General features: G+C 40.5%; 1 protein-coding gene across 2 annotated transcripts; it reads right to left on the bottom strand.

Moving 5' to 3' along the window:
- Nucleotides 1–4,413: 4,413 nt before the first annotated feature.
- Nucleotides 4,414–18,927, bottom strand: NOM1 (nucleolar protein with MIF4G domain 1). Of its 2 annotated transcripts, none has more exons than XM_086614725.1 (11): nt 18,079–18,927; nt 17,502–17,626; nt 16,616–16,811; nt 14,362–14,685; nt 13,931–14,041; nt 12,546–12,713; nt 11,814–11,935; nt 7,848–7,980; nt 7,361–7,492; nt 6,533–6,642; nt 4,414–5,511 (listed from the first exon to the last, which is right to left on the bottom strand). In XM_086614725.1, the coding sequence occupies exons 1-11, from the start codon at nt 18,925–18,927 to the stop codon at nt 5,334–5,336; spliced, it is 2,448 nt and encodes an 815-aa protein (XP_086470851.1). In that variant the 3' UTR covers nt 4,414–5,333. The 2 variants fall into 2 exon arrangements, with proteins under 2 accessions (XP_086470851.1, XP_086470852.1); XM_086614726.1 differs by having other exon boundaries at nt 18,082–18,927.
- Nucleotides 18,928–19,649: the final 722 nt, after the last annotated feature.

The following is a 19,649-nucleotide window of genomic DNA, read 5'->3' as shown; positions in this document are numbered from 1 at the left end:
CTTTCAAGCCCACCTATTGTCTGCTGCTCAAGCTTTCGAGTGCTGGTGAAGAGCTCCCTAGAGCCTTCCTCGATGGCTTTTATCATCGTAGGCAAAGCTTACAATTTGCAATTGCTGCCCCAGCCCCCCTGCACCACTTCCTCATCTCTGCTGCACAGCACCCGCACGATCGTCAGCGTTAACAAAAACCTTCAAGAGACCCTCAGGTTCAGTTTCATCTTCCTGTGAACAAACAATTTAGTTAGGGAACTTCGGAAAGTAAACACCGTCTAGTCAAATTTTAAGGGTAAATGGACCTACAGAGTACGGAGAAAAAAAAATTCCATCCAGAATCTACAGCTTCAGCTGAGGAAGAGAGATGATTTTGTGAATAAGATGCAAGGCTAGAAAATGCAATCAGGATGACTTATTTTCCCCCAAGGTGACACCAAGCATACCTTGACTTATTGTCTCTATGCTAGAAAAATGCATTGCTCCATCCCCTGACTATAAGGCTGTTCCTGCAGTGAGTGTCACTGCCTCCTAACCATATTCCCTGTTATTTCACACCAGGGCTGATTTGAGAGCGTTTTTGCACACCCAAGAGAGATTTGAGGGTATTCTTACTGTCTGAACGGTAAAAGGTCCATAATGGAGTTTTTAATGAAAAACGTGTCATGCTTGGAAATCTTTCACATTTGGAAATGAAACAACCATTTCACTGTTACTGTCAGAAGACTTTAAAGAAACTACTCAAATATCTATTCGTAATTTTACGGTGTACCTCTCATTCTAGTTACATTACTTAGTCATTGTTTGATGTATTCTCTTTGAAGTCCTTCATTCGCACAGTGAGCTGGTTTTGGTGTATGAACTATTTTGTCCTAGGATGCAAGTATTAAGGAATTTTTGGTGCCAGCTGGCTCTTCCTAATCTTATTCTTGATAGACGCTCATTTCATTTCCTTAAAGAGTTATTAGGGAAACCACATGATATCCGATCCTGAATTGTGCATGCATTTAAATGAGCGGAAGGCTACTGTAATTAGTTTTAAACCGAGGCTGCAGGTTGCACCAGAATTTGAGGATAGCACAGCTGTTTTATACGGCCAGCTGTGACGTCCATGCCTGCGGGCCTCACGGTAAACTAAGCTTTACTGAAGGCTGAAGAAAAGTTCCTCCAGGAGATGCAATCATGAAAAGCGACATATGGTAAAAGAGTCACATCTCTACCTACAATTCCTGAAATCGGTCCAATCCAAAAGGTCTTGGGTAAAACTTTTACACCCCACCTTTGGAAAAGCGACCCTATGGATCAAATTGTCTCCTAAAACCAAAATTACTTCATCTACTGCAGAAAAAAAAAAAATCATGTATTGATTCTTGCACACACAGGATGTGGCAGGGCACTAAGCTGCTACTACACTCAGTGCAACAAAAATTTGAGTATTAGAGTTGCCACTTGCATATTGATTAAGCTGGAAGCACTGTCCTTCGGCACCGCGCTGCTCCTGGGCTGTAACTTTTCCCGTGCAAAGTTCACCCGTAGAACAATGCGAATCAAACGATCCCAGATGTGCTTTGAGCACAGTATTAGGTTGCACACCTTCGCTAGCGCGAGGCAGGGCAGACCTGCTTGCGTCTGCGCTTTCCGAGCACGACTGATATCCACCCGTCATCCCCGGCGTGCAGGACAATGGAAAAACGTCAAGTTAAAAAAGCCCTGCAGATACTTGGCCCATTCAGGTGCGGTGTTAAAACCCTGCCAAAAGGACTTTGCGTTATGATTTATCAGCGTAACACTCTGGCCAAAGCTGAAAACCAGACTTTACTGCCCCGTTAATTTTGATACGGAAAACAGAGAAAGTTTAAAACATCGCTGTCCAGCTTAAAAGAAAACAAAAACTGAAACTGTGATAACAGCTATGAGTGGATAGTGCTGCTTAAAGAGGGAATAGAAATCATCTGCTATATAGCTAAAAAAAATTAAAAAAATCAAACATCCAGCTTTTAGTTAAGTGCAGCTAAAGCAAATCACACCGTATTTTCCACTGGCTTGTCAGGCATAAGGATTACGTAGCTCTTTTCCTGTGTAGTGTACTTTTACCAATTCAAAGCTCTTTTCTGCTCATGAAGTAGCAACTTCCCAAAACCTCCTTCCACAGAATAATTTTGGACATTTTAAGTGGCAGTTCTCTTAGTGGGAGGATCAGGGAATGTTCCTCACAGAGGTTTGACTTAAGCTAATAGACTACTACTAAGAAATCTTGACATGCAATATTTTGTGCGTGTCATCAAACGTTTATTCCACAGCAAACAAAGCAAAATGTGTCCAAGCCCGGTGTAACTTCTCCAGCAGCCTCTGCTTGCAGTCAGTGCTTAGCATGCAGTTTTGCAGGAAGCTGCCTGCCAGCATTTGGACCTTACAGCACTGACAACCCTGCTAGGAGGAGACACTTTGGCAGGGCTGGCTTTGCTGGTGATAAGATTTTTCTTAAACATTATACATATATTTTCAGCTATAAATATATATATATACACATATTACAGATATACATAAAAATAAATACACAGTCATGTCAGCTTTCCTTTTCACATGTGCCTTATGCCCTTGGGATGCAACTGGACCACAGAACTGACAGCTTGCAGACACATATGTACATCAATAGCACTCTCCTGACAGGACTTCCACCTCTGTCAAGCTACAACAGCATGGCCAGTACGACCATGGAAAAAAATTGCCAAATATGGCAAGATCCAAGACTCAGGAATTCACATTTATCCTAGAATTGTCAAATTTCTGTTTGATAGTTACTCCCTCACTGAATCACAGCAAAAGGACAGGACTTATGCAGAATCACCTGCAGCGACTGTCCTTGTACCATGACTATGGCACTGTGGACTGCCAGTGTATTTTGGCTGCTTTCCTTGAAAATTTCATTATTTATTTTTTTTTAAATTTATGTTTCTACATAAATATGACAAACGTAAAAGCTGCAGGCAGGTAAAATCTGTTTTCTTCAGAAACAAAGTAATGGCTTTAATAACTGTAAGTTTGAACACAACATATTAGCTGTTTGGGATAAATAATAACTAGTGCAAGTCTCAGTTTTAAAAAAAATAGCAATTGTAATTTTAGACTGTAAGGTGAAAACCGTCTCCTCTAATGGCACAGCAACACCTGCGTCACAGCGCCTCAGGCAGCTGCAGCAAGCGAACAGGCTCGGACCCATAAAACACTGGGCAATCTTTCCACAGGCAGCAAAGTGTGGTCAATTCTGATCACCAAGCAAAGCATTCAAACAAGGAACCCCCAGCCCGTCACATTTAATTTAAGGAAGATGTTTCAAGACTCATCTCGAAGAGCAAAGTTGCAACCCCCCAGTTAGAGAAATGTGTTTCCATTTACGTATTATTAAACCACAAACACATTAAAAGGCTGAGTCTACCTAAACTCCTGTAAAAAGGTAATTAATTAGGCAACTGCTGCAGTCCAGGGGAAGCAATTTTTACTCACTGAGTAAAACTCTCACGCGTTCCACAGCAGCCAGTTTCTAAGGGCTTGCACAGATTTTCTGCTGAGTCCAGCCTCCAAAGCTAAAACAGGTTTGTCATGGTTGTTTGCAAGGGAGCTGTTTGCATGCACTCTTCAAAGTTGTGACTTTTGTATCCATCAAAATACGACACCAATTGCTCTGCTGCCCATACTTCAGTTAATTGGTATGAATTTTAGAAATACTTCAACTAAATTTTTTTTTCTCTTCTGTCAGTTGCGTGTAAGATGCAACTGAGGGGAAAACACCAGTTTTACATGCATAAAAGTCAATGGTATGAAACAGGCTGAAAAAAGCATCTTGTTCTTTTGATAGTAATCTCTCCTGCGTTAGTTGTTATGGTGCTAGTGTAACCGGGGGTTTTGAAACTGTGTCTCTCTGGTCCCAGGACACCTTGTTCCCTACAATTTGCCCTCTCCAAGAGAGGAATGGTGAGAAAAAGAGCTCCCTGGCTGCTGGGGGAACCACTCCTCCACCTGAAAACATTACTCATACAACTGAGCAAGCAGAGTATTCTACATTCAACTCTTTTATTAAGAAAAAAAAAATTAAAAATTCTCATCCACCTTTCTTGCTGCAGAACTAAAAATTTTCTGGAGGATGCCTGCTGGGAGCAAGTTTTCCTAACAGGGACAACTCCAAAGCAGCAGAATAGATCAACTGGTATCAAATGCAATTAGGAGGCATCACGAGTGGACTACGGAACACCAGAGGGCAAGCTTGGTCACAGAATTAGGGCTGTCAGCTCTGGCACAGGTAGGTTACGTAGATGCAGCGCATGTTGCAGATGAGAAAGTGCTTCTCTCCCCAATTTAAGATCGTTCCCTTCCTGGCAAATCAGCTAAAGTAATGCTAATACAAACAGTAAAGCCTTTAAAAAAAAAAAAATCTCAGTTTAATGCATAGTGGTAGAGGAGACAAAAGAAACAAACCATTAACACTGAGTGTTACAGAAAGAATACACGTTTTTTTAAAACATCTGAATGGAAAATGCAGGCAAAATCTTAAGGAAGGTATTCTTATATCAAAAGACTCATACTGATATTACTCTTTATGCCTAGAAAAATCGACTAAAACAAGTGACTAGACAAGTCCAATTTTAAAGCTGTGAAAAAACAGCTAAAAGAGCAATAACACTATGCTGTGATCCCTAAACCCAATAAAATTGGGTAAAGTCAGATCTTCAAGTTGTTTTACTACAGCTTTGAATCCAACTGAAGATCTTTTCCTGACCCACAGTCAGGTAAACAATTCACAGAATTAGCGGACAACTTCTACACTTTAAGAAAAAAGCTGATTTCTTCCAAAACTGACTCACCAGTTCCTATGCCACCTAGTGGCCTGTTTCTTCAGGCAAGTACAATGATTAGTGATTAAAAGCCTTTGGTTAAGGCTGCTTTTTTAACTGAGTGGTCAGTATTCTGCAATTAATTTAAATGAAAGGTTAGCATATGCAATGCAGAAGGCTACTGCTGACTGGGAGTATCATAAAAGAGAAATTCAACATCTTCTGCAGATACTAACCATCAACACGAATCGTCTGTATTAAAAAAAGGATATGACAAAAATATTTTCCCTTTCTTCAGAAAGGCCCTATATCACCTTCAATTAAACCTCTAACTAGCGTGTAGAGCAAATTGTTTACATCAAAACTGTTTATATGGTAACATGTTACCAAAAACGGATCCTTTAAAGTAACATGGATCTTCTCATTCTCAATTATTTGGTTCTCAAGGACTGACAAAGCTCTGCATCTTCATGCAGACCTAGTTTTTCCATATGCTTTATTAGAAAAACAGAACTATAGCTTCAGTTTGATTTCTTTTGCTTGCAAAGCCTTGGTTGCTAACTCAACTCTTTCTTTTAATAAGCTAGCTTCTTCAGCACTTTTTTTGGCTTGTACATTTTTCAGTAAGAAGTGGGTAAGGAAGAGTTTCAAGCTTTCCCGCAGCATTCCCAGTTTAGGGTTACCAGATACCCTGTAAAGATACAAATCAGAAACAGTATTTAGTCTTCTACGGTTTCAGAAGTTTCTTAATGTTTTTCTTTATCTTCTTCAAACAGAGACGTAGAAAAAAATCCAACCTATAAAGGAGCTTTTCTGAAGAGGCTTTCAAATTACCAGCAAGTCTACATTGGTTTGGCAAACAGCCCAAACACACTCAACATACAATTGATCCTCAACAATAACATGGAATATCGGCGCCTTATAACTTGCATTATGTAAACAACTACATTACAGCAACAAATGAGGCAAATACCACGTTTGAGCTTCCTTGTGTTGCAGTGTAAACAGTTCATCACCTAATTTTTTTCTAACTTTATGTGACATTGCAAGTTTAATACAACAAAATCATAGAACCGCAGAATAATTTAACTCAGAAAGGATGTCAGCAGGTCATCTTGTCTGACCTCCTTTTTAAAGCCGGACCAACATCCAGGTGTGGTCAGGTTGCTCAGAGTCTTATCTCCTCAAGTCTAAACATCTCCAAGGATGGAGGTTTCCCAGCCTCACCAGGCAACTCTGTCCCATACACAAAAATAAGATTCTCCAGACAATGTGGATTTAAAAAAACAAACAAAAAATCCCCCAAACGTTTCCCTCAATAGTATTTCTTTATTTTTCCTTCTTACACAAAAGATACCTCCTAGCAAAGACTGCTGGGAGAGTGAATCCCACTGCACACAGATGGTAAAGCAGTAAGAAAAGCAGGTAATTACAGAGTTCTGCTCATGAAAATCCTATGATGAGAACAATACACTGAATATCTGAAAGCCTTATTTTGTATAACTCTTCTCACAGTTTTATCTACATGAGAGCCTGTACTAAAGCACAAATGATACGCTTCCCCCCACTCACCTAGAAGAGATTACTTTTTAAGGGGTGGATGGTTGATCTTTGGAAAAGGCACTGTGTAATTCCAAACAAAATAAGCAAACTTCTTATCTTCTTAATTACTACTCACCAAGGGTTCCCGGAAGATCTCCCTGATCACTTACCTCACAAAAATGTCAGTAAGTTCTTCAGCATCTGTTTTGATCAACAGCATGCTTAACACTTGTCGCAAGAAACGGACTTTGGGTTTATCTAGTTCGCTGAATTCAATTATCTAGTGGAAAGAGAAGGAGAGGTAGAATTAGATTAATTCAGGTATTACAAACAGCTGAATTCTCTTCTAAATGAACAGCTTTTAGCACACTAACTGGCCTCCTATATATACTGAGTCTTAAGTTTGGCACAGAAGAATTAGCTGAGAAAGCTGCCTTCGAAAGCCAATCAATTGGGATGCAGAGAAGGAACAACCTGTCTACCAGAATACTAGATACAATTTCTCAATTAGATAAAGACTTCAGAAGTACCTAGGACAATCCATATAATTGCCTGTTTAAAACATTCCCATTATTCTTCTAATAAAATTCTATGGACTCTTGAAATCCAAGTGCTCAGTAGACTTCTTTCTTTCTAGTCTAATAAAAATCAACATCAGCTAAAAAGCATAGCACAGATCCAATGACACAGCTTGTTAATGAAGGGGCCTCAGTTCCGACTCTGGATTCTCTAAAGAAAGTAATCTTAGAACTGCTCTAGATACAGAATTGTTCACTTTCTGTATGCCTGGGTCACCATAGGTTCCCTTTTCCCCAAATGATAACATTACCATAATCAATGGGATTAATTTGGTGATTTTAGAACAAGATTTGTCTTAGCTTACAACCACAGACAACTAAAGTACCAGCTAGGTAAACAGAGAATACACATTTTCCACAGAACTAGTAAATGCAGGGAAAATACAGAAATATTTTGAAAAAAAAACAACACACACCAACCTTGAGAACTGAAAGCGGCAATGATTTTGTCCTTATTAAGTGAACCAACAGTGAAATCAAGTTGGAGATGGCAGCAGCTGACAGGTTTTCTAAGTCTCTGATTTTGTCCCAAATACTAAACTGAAATGTCATCTAGGTGTCAAAGGAAAAAAAATAACCCTACAAATCAAGTGACTGTTTAAATGAGTAACAACATAATAAAACCTTTTGACCTTCTATTCTTTGAGTCCTCTGTTAATTAACAGTTAATTGATCAGACTGCTCAATTCTTTTCAAATGAGTAAAATAACTACTGCAGAAGGTTTGCTTTCATTTCCTATTCAGATCTGACCATAAGTATATCTTACTGAATGCATAGTTATATCAGTAGAATTGTTCCTCAGGATCAAGATCTTAACAGGCACACATCCCTTCTCAGGTATTTAATAACTGTCTTCCTAACCACAATAATGACACTGAAATCAAGTAGAACCAGATCTTTCTTCACCTGAAATCGTCTCTCATATTCACAGAACTTGCTAGCCAAAAACGCGTAGAAGGGGTTATACGTCTTCTCCTGTAAGCAGCAGTAAAGCATAACATGAACGATTTCTCTCTCCTGCTGATCTTTCAGTCCAAGCCTAAAATTTAGCAAGATAATGAGAATTGTTTAGTAAGGAAAAAATTACTGCTGCAAAGTAAGAGCTACAGTCAATGTCTGAGAGTAATACTTAAAAAACCAACAAACCCCAAACACCACATTAAATTTTACGCATTAGAAAGTTCTTATGAAGTCTTTAAAACACTGAATGGACTCAAACCCTTGAGACTGTGGGCTGTATCAGTATCCCGGTATGGCAATATGGAAATGCTACAGTATTATTGGTGTTAAAGGAGTGGCTGCAAAAGCAAGACCTCAACAGACAGAGATGGAATGATACAAGTATAATTACCCCCGAGGAAGGAAAGGTAGCCCACTCCATGTTTGTAGCTCTCCATGGAGAAGAAGTGAGGAGAGTGCCCTGTCATCATGGAGTCTTGTGCCTTTGAAAGCAGCAGTAGTACTGCAGCAAGTGCTGCTGCATGGTGTACCGATACAAAGGTTAAACAGTGAAATAAGAACTGCAGGACCCTGTGGTGGTTCTCTCATGCTTGTACGTACAGCCATAAGAGGAAAAACAGCTGTTGGATCAGTATAAGCCTATCCAGAGAAATAGGCCCAGGGCCTTTCACTTCTGTGCTACTTACTATAGATAAGAGGATATTTTAAGATGTTTTTCCTACATGATGATCTGAAACTTTTAATCTCCAGGCTACATAATACTTGAAATTCGTTATTGTTTGATAGTAGCTTAAGAGGATACAGTCACTGATTTCAAACCACCTTATTAAAAAAAAAATAATCCTGAAGAAAACAGTATCAATGAGTACTTATGTTGCCTGTCTCAGCGTAAGGGCCAAGGACTGTACAGCCTTCTCACTTGAACAGCTGACCAGTCTAAAAGAGGGCTGAGACATTTTGGCCAGGAATGGTAACTAACTCACAATTCACCTGTTCTGTGAATAATATGATTTAGCTTCCAGGGCTGTCAAATGCTTGGCAGCATTAAAACCAATTAAAATGAAAAATGCTTTGTATTATAATCTGAAAAATGTCAAACAAAATTATTTTCATTGCTTCAAGCTCAAGTTCTGTATGGCATTAGTATGCTCAAGTGTCTAAGTTTTACTCCACTGGAACTTGCTCTACAGTCTGTAGAGCAGTTTGTCTTTGCTTGAATCTAATAGCCCTCGTTTGTACACACCTCCAGGCATCTGCCATTGCATTGGATCACAGACACACACCAGATTAACAGACAAAATACTGTCTTTCAGCCAAACCCCCCAGAATTTAAAGTTTTACGGTATGAAAATCTGGGATGATTTCTAGGCTGATTGCTAGTAAGCAGTGAAAACTTCGAAGTCTGCTTCTCCTAAGGAGACCAGCACTGCAAGTGCTGTGTCTGTGATAAGAATTCGTTTGCTCTCCCATCGGTTGAGTTCTATCTGATTTTATTACAGAGCAACAACAGTATTGTTTGGGGTTTTTTTGTGTGTTTTTTTTTTTCTTTTTAAAAATACACAGCTTTTCAGTCACTGGACATGCATTTAATATATGGCTTATGAAGTTACGTTGCAACCACTAATTTGGCACGCTCTCCTTTCCCCTGTTCATCACTACTTCTATCATGACTTACTTATTTAGGAAATATTCATGTTGCCAGATGGTTGTAACCATGTAAATCAGCACTTTGATGTTCAATTTTGTTCTTACCTTCACTTCCTCACAGACCTAGCAGCATTTTCTCATTTCAGACCCAGCATTCCTAAACATCTAAATTTAAGAGTCATGATTATCTTTCACTGCTGAGCTTCACCATAAACCTGTACAGATTTCATAAGCCTGATAATCTTGAAGAATAGGCAACCACCTCACCTATTAAATCATTCATGAGTTATAATATTCCCATGGATTTGTATGTCTTGATCGCTTTAAGAATTTCCCCCGTATACAGGATAACTGCCTCTGAAGCAGGTTAGTTATCACCAGCAGTAGCCTGCCTCTAAGTTAGTTATGATCAGCTGAAGCCCAAGACTATCACTGCCTTTAGATCAAAATAGCAATACTGAAACCCACCTTTTAAAAGTCTGTTCAGATTGTTTTAGCAAAGATACAGTCACGTACTCGTTATCCTGAATTACACATCACACTACAACAGGATACCTAAGACTTCTACAAGTTTCAATTTTTGAGAGTTGCAAAGTTTCTCAAGTTCTTCATCTCTATGAAATAGCTTAAAAAATTGCCTCTTCATCAAACTTGGAAGCATTCATTCCCCCTCATGTGCGAAACTGCGGTTTGTGAAGGAGGTGCAGCCTTTCAGCTAACGAAATAGATGAAGCCTCACTCTCCTCTCTTTGTCTCCAGTAATGTTCCCAGTCCTCCCTTTACATTGACACTTCTGCAATCGCAAGCTGAGCCACTTCAGGGGGCTGTTCTGGCTTCAAAGTACTTACTTTTGATGTAAAGAGGAGAAAGACAAGCAGAACTACAGCAGCATGGATTTAAAATGGTTTAAATTACCATTTAACCACACCTCAGCTCTGCCAGAGACCTAGCCGCAGATGAATCAACAAGAGCAGTTAAAATATTTCTTTATGTATTTCCCAGACTCTTCCTCATGAGACTGACATCAAACATATGAATATAAATTCTCCACATACACTTTGGAACGCATCTTCACATTAAAGTTAATTCCTTCACTGAAAATTCTGTGTACTTTCCATTACACTCTGCTAGATGTGGGCAGATTTGAGAATTCCTCTTTCTTTAAGTTTGCTGCATAAAAATCAGTATCAACACGCACCAGGCAATCTGCAGACAGAGTTTTTGCCAAGCCCATATGTACACAGATTTGTGTGCTAGTTTAAAAAGCACAGATGAGAGTCAAGGATCAATTTGCAAATTGAACTACCAGGTCTTGGCAAGAACTGCAGCAGCAGCAGCTAATTTCTTCTAATTGAACAGGCCATATTAAGATATTGGAATGACTCCATCACAGTCTTAAATCCAAGCTGTGTTTTGCAGAAGTGGCATTTAATCAAATATTAGTTGACTTTATTACAAAGTCTGTTTTGGTTTGGTTAGCAAATTAAATAATTGCATGCCATCCTGGTAAGACAATTCCTTTGAATTACAAGGCAGCAATAGAAAAGTTCAGACCTAATCTCTCCCCTCCCAGTTACTATAGACGTACAATTAATATTCTGACAAACACAAAGAATAGCTTAGTTTGAGCTTTTCCCTGATCACATCTTCTTCTAAAAAGCTGTTTGCCAAGCGGTAAGGAAACTGGTCTTAACATGAAATGTGACCCTGGAGCAAATCCAAAGCTAATAAATTCTGCAAGAGCATAGTGTTTTAGCACCTCTGCTTCCAGGTCATGCAAGTACAGACAGAGACCTACAAGATGGCTTAGCAAGGTGGCAAGAAGTAAAGGAAGCAGCAGTAGTATAGAAACCCAGCAACAAAACCAAGAGATGTTCTGAAGGGGCTTCTGGTGTGCCTCTGTAAGGAAGCAAGCCTGCAACAGACTTCCATCTGCTAGACTGGGATGTACATCTTCAATGCAAAAAGATACAGGCTTCTTAAATCAAAAGATGCAGCAAACCACAGTTACAGACATGAGTGACAATAACAGAGGCTACTACTTTCCTCTGACTGCCAGTCTGTTCTTCCTGCCCCTACTATTCCTTACATCAGTGTTTTGGTGCCTTGCCTACCCTTTTACTCTAGGTGGATCCCTAGCTATGCACTTCTTTAATTGTATTATCAATTAAATGCTCTTAAGCCCAGACCAGCAATGTTATTTTTTCCAGTCCAGCTAATGCTACTTTTAGTTCTGGGCTGTTCTCTGTGCTAGCCTGTACTTACTTGAGAAGCTTTTCAAAGGCATCCATGAAGTCTTCACTTGTCATCAAGACACAAAAAATACTTCTTCTGATATCAGTGTTCATTCTCTGCTTACGAGCAAGCTCCATTATCTTTGAATTCACCTTAAAAAAAATAAATGCTATTTTATTTATGCTTGCTTTAAGAAAGCTATTTCTGTGCAGTCTCTAGGATGACCATTAATGAAGATCTCCAGTAAACTATGAAGCATCAACCCAAAGGTCCTGAGCTTTTGTCCAGAGGAACAGGCATCATAAGGAGCTTTTTCAACTAGGGGAATACATTTTAATTGTCTCAATTATTTTTAAGACATGCTTCTCTAATGCAAGTCACCATGACCATCTCTCTACACTACTTTTAGAATCAGCTCAGATATATGTCACCCACAAACAACACTGCCTGTCAGAATTCATACTAGCAAATCCACTTTAGGTCAACTTTCTTCTTCCACTTGCACAACAAGTTACTTTTGCAACTCCACAGGATAATGAAAAACAAGCTATACCATAATACTTTTAGTAACAGCTCTTATGAAGTGCATGAGTACAACATTTTGAAAAACACAAGAGCAGAATTTACAGTCCAAAAGCTTAGTCTTACAAGAGTCCACGAAGGTTTTTTTACTAGGCTCTGAAATGAACTTATTCACCTGTATGATGAATATTCAGAAGATCACAAGCACTTGGACATATAACTAGCACTGTTTGGATTTACCTTTCCTATACGCAGTTTTTGCTGAGTTTTGCTGTTCGTATCATTGATCATTGGTGCTCCACTCCAGGATGATCCTACGATCCACCAGCGACCAACCTGATCAGCACTGAGAAGAGATTCCAGGGAGACACGGAGCTGAGTTTCTTTTCCAGAACTACTGCTGTGAACCTTGAATAATAAAATACAAAAAAACCTCAAAAGCTTTTATTTGAAGTTTTCTTTTTTTAAAAAAAGATAACACCAAATACTTTAATTATTTAAAATTACTTTAAAACAAGTAACTTAATCTCCATAAAGGTCTTCATGTTTCCCTCCTGCAACCTTTAGTTTCAAGTCAGCAACCTGAAAAGAATTTACAAATTTCCCAAATTTACAAATTCTTAATTCTTAAATGTACATTTAGAAGCTCTTGATTTTTTATTTTAAAAAAGAAATGATCAATTAAAAAGTAGCCAACTTCCCATCATAAAACTTGATTAGAATTCAGACTTGATGCTGACATTGAAAAATCAGTTGCAGCATCTTACAATCTGGTCATGGTTTTTCTTTGGAACACTTGTGATTAAATAAAATGACATGACAAACTGCCTTAAGTTTTGTACAATTTAAGAAACAAAAAGCTTAAACTCTTTGAACAAAGCAAGAATTTTCAACAAAAGAGGCCAGAAGCGTACTAAGGGGACTGTAAAAATCAGAGAGGAAATTCTACAGAATTAGGATACCCAGCTTATTTTTGCCTGGTGTCTTATCACTGACATGCACATCCTGTGCTTACAAGTTTCTGAAAAATGAGATGCTCTAGGTGTTGCAGACAAGCAGTGTAATTTCCACAGTGGAGATACAGGGACTTTAAAACCAGATTCAAGTATTGTGAAAATGAATTAGTTCTCAATCCAAAGAGACAATTACTTTCACGCATTTTATACTGGATTGTTCTAGACAAACTGCCTTCTCTCTGACAAAAAAAAAAAAGAGAAAACATCCAAGTTTTCAAAAGTGTTAGACTTCCAAAATAATCCTGATGAAGTTAGGAGCGAGTGCCTGCATCCAAAATCTATGGAAAAAAGAACTTGTCATAATGACTCATTTCTTCTGCACAATCATTGAATATCCCACAATCTCTTTTTCATGTATAGGACTTTGAAGGAAAGCCTTTGGCTAAGTATTATGTCCTTTCTGAAACTGCTCTGCAGAAGGCCGGTTGACTGCTGACTAAACTTGGATGCAGTAGACAACACTTAACGATCTAAGAAGTGATTTTTGTCCATAAGAGATTCAGACTGTTAAACAAATTAAAAACTATAGCCCATCACGCCTACGTACAACACAAATAACTACTTCTAGTTTAAGAGCAGTTATACTACATATGTCAATAAAGTTCTCACCAGTGCTCTTTGTAATTTGCGGAGTTTTTCAACCGGTTCAGGATCATAACCTGGAATCTTACGCATGTCATTATTCCTTAGTGCCAACATAGTTTCTAGCATAAAGCGAACCTATTGGGAAAGGAAACATTTCTGTGGATTATGTGCTGTGAGTATCTTTGATAAAGTACAGAGTATACACTGAAATTACTATTCTGCGAGAATAAGCAGCTCAGCTGGCAGTACGCATCAAAATTTAGATTACATGAATACAAACACAAAGGGAGAAAGACAAGGAGGACGCAGATAACTGAATGCAGCAAGTGAATACTAATGGTAACTTAGATTCTAAATAGAGTGTAGCAGAAAACATTTTGGTAAATTACTACGTGTATCCAAGTGCTTATTGAAGTCTACTAAGCACAGAAAATACTTAAAACACACACACATACCCTAGTCTGATCCTGGAGTTTCTTGTCTGCTGTGTTTGCTTTCCTCTGAGCTTCAGTGATCAACTCCTTCAAAGCCAATGCATCATCTTTTCTTAAGGAAAAGCCCACGTTTTTCAGAAGAAACAGAATCAACTCAATCTCTTTTTCAGTGAAAGTGCTAACAAGCTTTTTCAGAATATCAAAGATCAGCAGGGAATGAACCACATGGAAGTTATACAAATGAGCAATAAGGGCAAGCAGATTTTCACATTCTTTCCCTTCAGCATCACTTTTGCAGAGTTCATCAAATTTCTTCACCACAGCTTCCAAAAAGTGAGCACCGACCTGGCAATGGTTCCATTAATGGGAAAAAGAAAATAATCCAGCAGTTAACTATAAGTAGATTTTACAGACATGTGTAAAACATTCATTTTTGGGGCACTGCCACTATTAATTTTAAAGAAATACCATTGGTCCTCTCAGCCAATATGGATGTTCTACATTTACATACACAAATATCAAAGTAGTGTGACATTTTCTTAAAATACATGTTATTTACACTTCATAAATGCCATCCAGTTGCCTTTTAAAGTCTGATCCAAGAAAAGCAAATGTTATGAACTTAACACATACATACATCGGAATTTATTTGTTTACACAATTTTCACGGACATCTGTTAGCATCTTCCCAGCTCTCAGGCTAGCATGCTGTTACTGCTAGTCATTCATTCAGTAAAAGCTGCATGTCAAAAATCAAATGCATCACAACAGTTGAGCATTCTAGAAAAAACACTTAACAGGAGGGTAAAAAATAATATTGTAAAACAATCTCCAATACGCCGAGTTTTCACGGATGCTGACCATGAGCCTAGGCTGATTTTGAAGTGGGAATAAGTCTTAGCCGTTTGTCAGTGGTACAGTTGAGAAAAGAAATTTTGGAATCTCTGTATTTGTGAAAAGAGAATTGATGCTAAAGACTGGAATTATAAGCATACCAAAACGTAGGTAGGTAAGGAACACACTTCTGCTGAACAAGACACTCCCCCCCATTATTACGGTGCTAATATTTGCTGATGGTTTTTACGACAACCAGAAGTCCCAGCAGCAGCACTGACTGGCATTACAAGCCTTGACCACCTTAGTTTTAACCATCCAATGCTCATACAGCACAAATGTATAAACGTAGCTATTGGAATCTCAGCTTCCGCGTTGCTCAAACTCATCTTAAACGCAGCTGTGCTATCACACTTTCGCACAATGCATATTCTACTCTTATTTCACAGAAAAAATAAGGCTTTATAATATACTGAAATACTAGTCAGATTCAAAGATGCTGTGTAACAGTCAGTAGTAGAGAAGACAGTCTGGATACCATCTATCTATTTCTAATGCCTATTATTATATTGATATCTAAAATCTATTACTAGGTATTTTGCAAAGTTTCAACTTCTAAACAGATTGTGTTTCTCTTCTTAAAATAGCATTGTAGTATTACGTTATATTTGCAGACAAAATTGCCTTTCAAGCAGCGAAGAGGAGCAAAAAAAAGTTTAATGGCAAGGCTGTATGGAGAAAGCTGCTGTAATTGCATTCATCTGATATTTAACACGGTTTCAGAGACAGCATCCAGGTCTCTATGACAAGTCGATGAACTTGCATCAATGTATCTTCTGCATTGAGATGTAGAAAGAAAATGTAACTCGATGGGAACATGGTGCTGGAACATTTCAGCTTCCTGAGAGACGTTTCACTGACATTAGCTAAAATCTTCCCTTTGACATCAGTAGTTTCAGCTCCTTCTAACAGTAAGCAAGAGATATTTATCTCAGTCATTCGTCAGGCTTAAAACACAAAAAGAACCTCCAAAAAGTTTGCCATGCTTTTTGAAGTTTTTGATGTAAAAGGAGTCCAAGAACAATACCCTCACACACCCAAGAGAAGGGAAATAGATTAGCATAACTAAAAAGGAGAAAACTTGAAGCTTAAAAAATTCCATTTTATGGATGCAGAAAGATTTTGATGAAAAAAATGATGGTTTTATAACTGACCAGTGGTAACTCATGAAGAAAATAAATTAATCAGATAAACTGACAGACTTGGTCCCCTTCGCTTGTGGACACCTAGAGAATAAGCTACAAATACTGATGAAATTCAGCTAGATATGCCTTTTAGTGAGACACAATCAAAAATTAAAAGACAATCCAAACAAAATATCAAGGAAAACACTCTACAAACTATATTATTAAACAAAATTAGTCCCAGCCACAAGAGTTACCTCAATTCCTACATTATGATGCAGAATGCTGACCAAAAGAACATGCTCCATCACCAATCTTGCAGGCATGGCAACTGCAGTAACACAAGCATTCATGAGAATATCTGTTAGAGTTTCATTCATGTCCTTTCTGCTGTTGCTCATGTACAGTTCTTCCATCTGTCCACTAATAGAGGACAAATTCGGTTCACTCAACCTATGGAAAACAAAATCCAACGTTCACTTTTACTTCTCTACACAGTTTCACAATTTCCAATTTATCCAACAAGCAACCTATTCTTTTTAGAGAAACTAGTTTGGCTTAAGAATGAAGATTGAACAGATGACTGGAAGAGACCTTTTCTATTTTGCAGTGTTCATTAAACTAAAAAAAATACAATATATGATTAATTCAGGTGGCCTTCTTTTAAAAAAAATATTTACATGTAAAAAACAGATGTGTGGAAGTGTTAATTACTTTTCCCGTTCTTTAAGCTAGAAAGTGTTGTTGCTCCTCCTTAAGTTGTAGTGTTGGAGAAATTTAATTTAATTTTAATTAAAAAAAAGAAAATCATGCTTTTTTGAGGGGAGTATAACTCACACCATGAGGTTTTTTTATAAGCATACTCCAACTGACACTTAGTGAATCATACTTAGCACTTGCAGGGAACTGCTGTGTGGAATTCAGCCCAATCTTAAATTTATTTTCTAGATTTTTCAACTTCTATAATGACCAACTTTGAAGAATTTATATCAACAAAGATAATTATTATTAAGGATAGCAGACATGATTGCCAACTTAAAACCAGTTTTTGAAGAGAAAAGTCACATTCTTGCCACTTTTCTTTGAGTGATGAGCACTGTCACACCGAACCAGAAAGATTCATGACTTTCCTTATTACATTACCTGTTAATGAGACCATTCACCATTTTCTTCAGTCTTCCCAATTCTTCTCTTTTCTTATCATCCAGTGTCTCCTGAACTTTCCTTACTTGAGGAGGAACATACTTGGTATCACTGTGAGCACAACTCTTAACAGGAAAACAACAAAATAAGATACTAAATGAGACAAGGCTTTTAAATATTTGAACACAAATATACATTTCTATTTCAGATAAAGATACCAAACTTTTAGTTAAGTATATATTTTACCATCTAATAACTAACACCAAAGGAACAATCTGACTCAGAAAAGAAGCATGAAACAAGTTACTGCTCACGACCAACTTGATGGCAGCAAAAAACCTCCCTTCCCATTACATGAAGTTTTCTTTTAAGTTACTAAAATCTGTCATCTCAGGTCTTGGCTTTTATCAGCTGCAGACATACTAACAGTTTAGGTTGGTGCCGTTCGGGCTAAACGACCCGTCTGACCTCCTCTCTTCCACCCGTGCGAGCAGACCTAACGCAGGCTGGGTCCGCTGTACGCCCAGCTCGCGGCATGTACTTTAAGAAGCGGGTTTGCACTATCCGAGGCGAACACTACCTGCTCCTCCTCCTCCTCCTCTTCGCCCGGGAGCTCGCTGGCCTCAGCCACCCCGCCGTCCTCGGGGGATGAGGACGAGCTCTCGCTCTCCCACTGTCCTTCCACATCGTCCCCCTCGGAGAGGTCTGCGGGCTCCTCCGACTCCTCCTCCAGCCTCTCGCCGTCCCCCCGCGGCCCCGGCGCCTCCTCCTCGTCGCTGCTCTCGCACAGCGCGCTGAGGCCGGCGCGGGAGCCCAGGGCGCCCAGCACGTAGCCCAGCCCGTCCCGCAGGAAGCTCTGCGGCAGGTGCTCCGCGGCGGCCTCCTCCTGCTTCCTGCGGCGCTTGCCAAGCCCCAGCCGCCTCTCCAGGCGCTGGATCTCCTTCTCCTCTTCCTCGTTGGCGTACAGCAGAGCCCGCTTCCGCGCTGAAGCCGCTGCTGCGGCGGAGGGAGCCGTGCGGGGTGTCGGTGCGGGCACGGCCGGCCGAGCCGCCTCCTGCTGCCGCGGCAGCCCCGGCCGCTGCTTCCCGGCGGCGGGCGAGGCCGGAGCTCTGAGGCGGGCGGCAGGAGCCGGCTTGGCAGGAGCTGGCTTGGCCGGGGCGGCGGCAGCCTCCACCGGATCCCCGCGTCGGAGGCGGCGGCGGCGACTCCGCTTGAGCTTGCGCTTCTCCTTCCTCGCGTCCCGGCGGCTCCTGCGGTTCTGCCTCTCCGAGTCTTTCAGCAGGAGCAACGACGGCTGGCCACCAGCTGCCTGCACGAACTCCTGCACCGACTGCCGCAGCCTGTCCAGCTTCCCGCCGCGGCGAGCGCGGGCGGCCGCCCGCCGCTTCATCTTCCCCCGAGCCACGCCGCCCTCGGGCGCCGCCATCTTGGGGAAGTGCCGCCCCGCCTCTTCCGCCGCGCCGCCGCCATGTCGTGCAGCAGCGCCCTCTGTGGGCGTTCGCCGCGGGGCGGCCCATCAGGTGGCCGCAGCTCTGAAAAGGTGGTACCCCGCAGGCTGGAGGTCGCTTGAAACATATACCAAAGCCGCTAAATCCGTAGAGATCCTCTCTTTTTTCATAGATATTTAAGGAAATGTAAGGCTTGTCCCTCTTGTTGCGGAAGGGACTGGAGCACTTTGTCCCTCATAGCCCTGGCTGCCGTCACAAGGCCCTAATGCCATTGGGCACCAGGCTCTTGCTAAGCCTCTCAGGCTGCAGGAGCCAAGGGACACCAGTGCCCCTGGCTTCCCCTCCACCCGCCCAGTCCCCCATATTGAGCCCCTTCCAACCCTGCCAAGCTCAGACATCTCCTCCTGAGCATGCCGGAGACAACGCCTATGGCCTCTGTCTGGTGCCGACTTCTCTTGGAGCGTCTCCGTCCCCAGTGGTTTGCTGGACAACGTGATGCAGACTGCTGGCCCCCACCACAGGGACGGGATCCTTCGCACTCTGCTGGGCCCGGCATGCACAGCAGGTGACAACTCGTCTGTCATTTACAGGATTAGAGGGAATTAAATGTCCCATGGCAGTTTGCTCCTGTCAGCAGGAAAACCCATTGGTTGGTCCTATTTTTGGTCTCTTTGCTGTACTGCAGGCTTAACGCGACCTG

This window comes from Tauraco erythrolophus, chromosome 7, assembly GCF_009769465.1.
Source record: "Tauraco erythrolophus isolate bTauEry1 chromosome 7, bTauEry1.pri, whole genome shotgun sequence".
In the NCBI taxonomy this organism is placed as follows: Eukaryota; Metazoa; Chordata; class Aves; order Musophagiformes; family Musophagidae; genus Tauraco; species Tauraco erythrolophus.
This window is presented reverse-complemented; position numbering and strand designations above follow the sequence as displayed.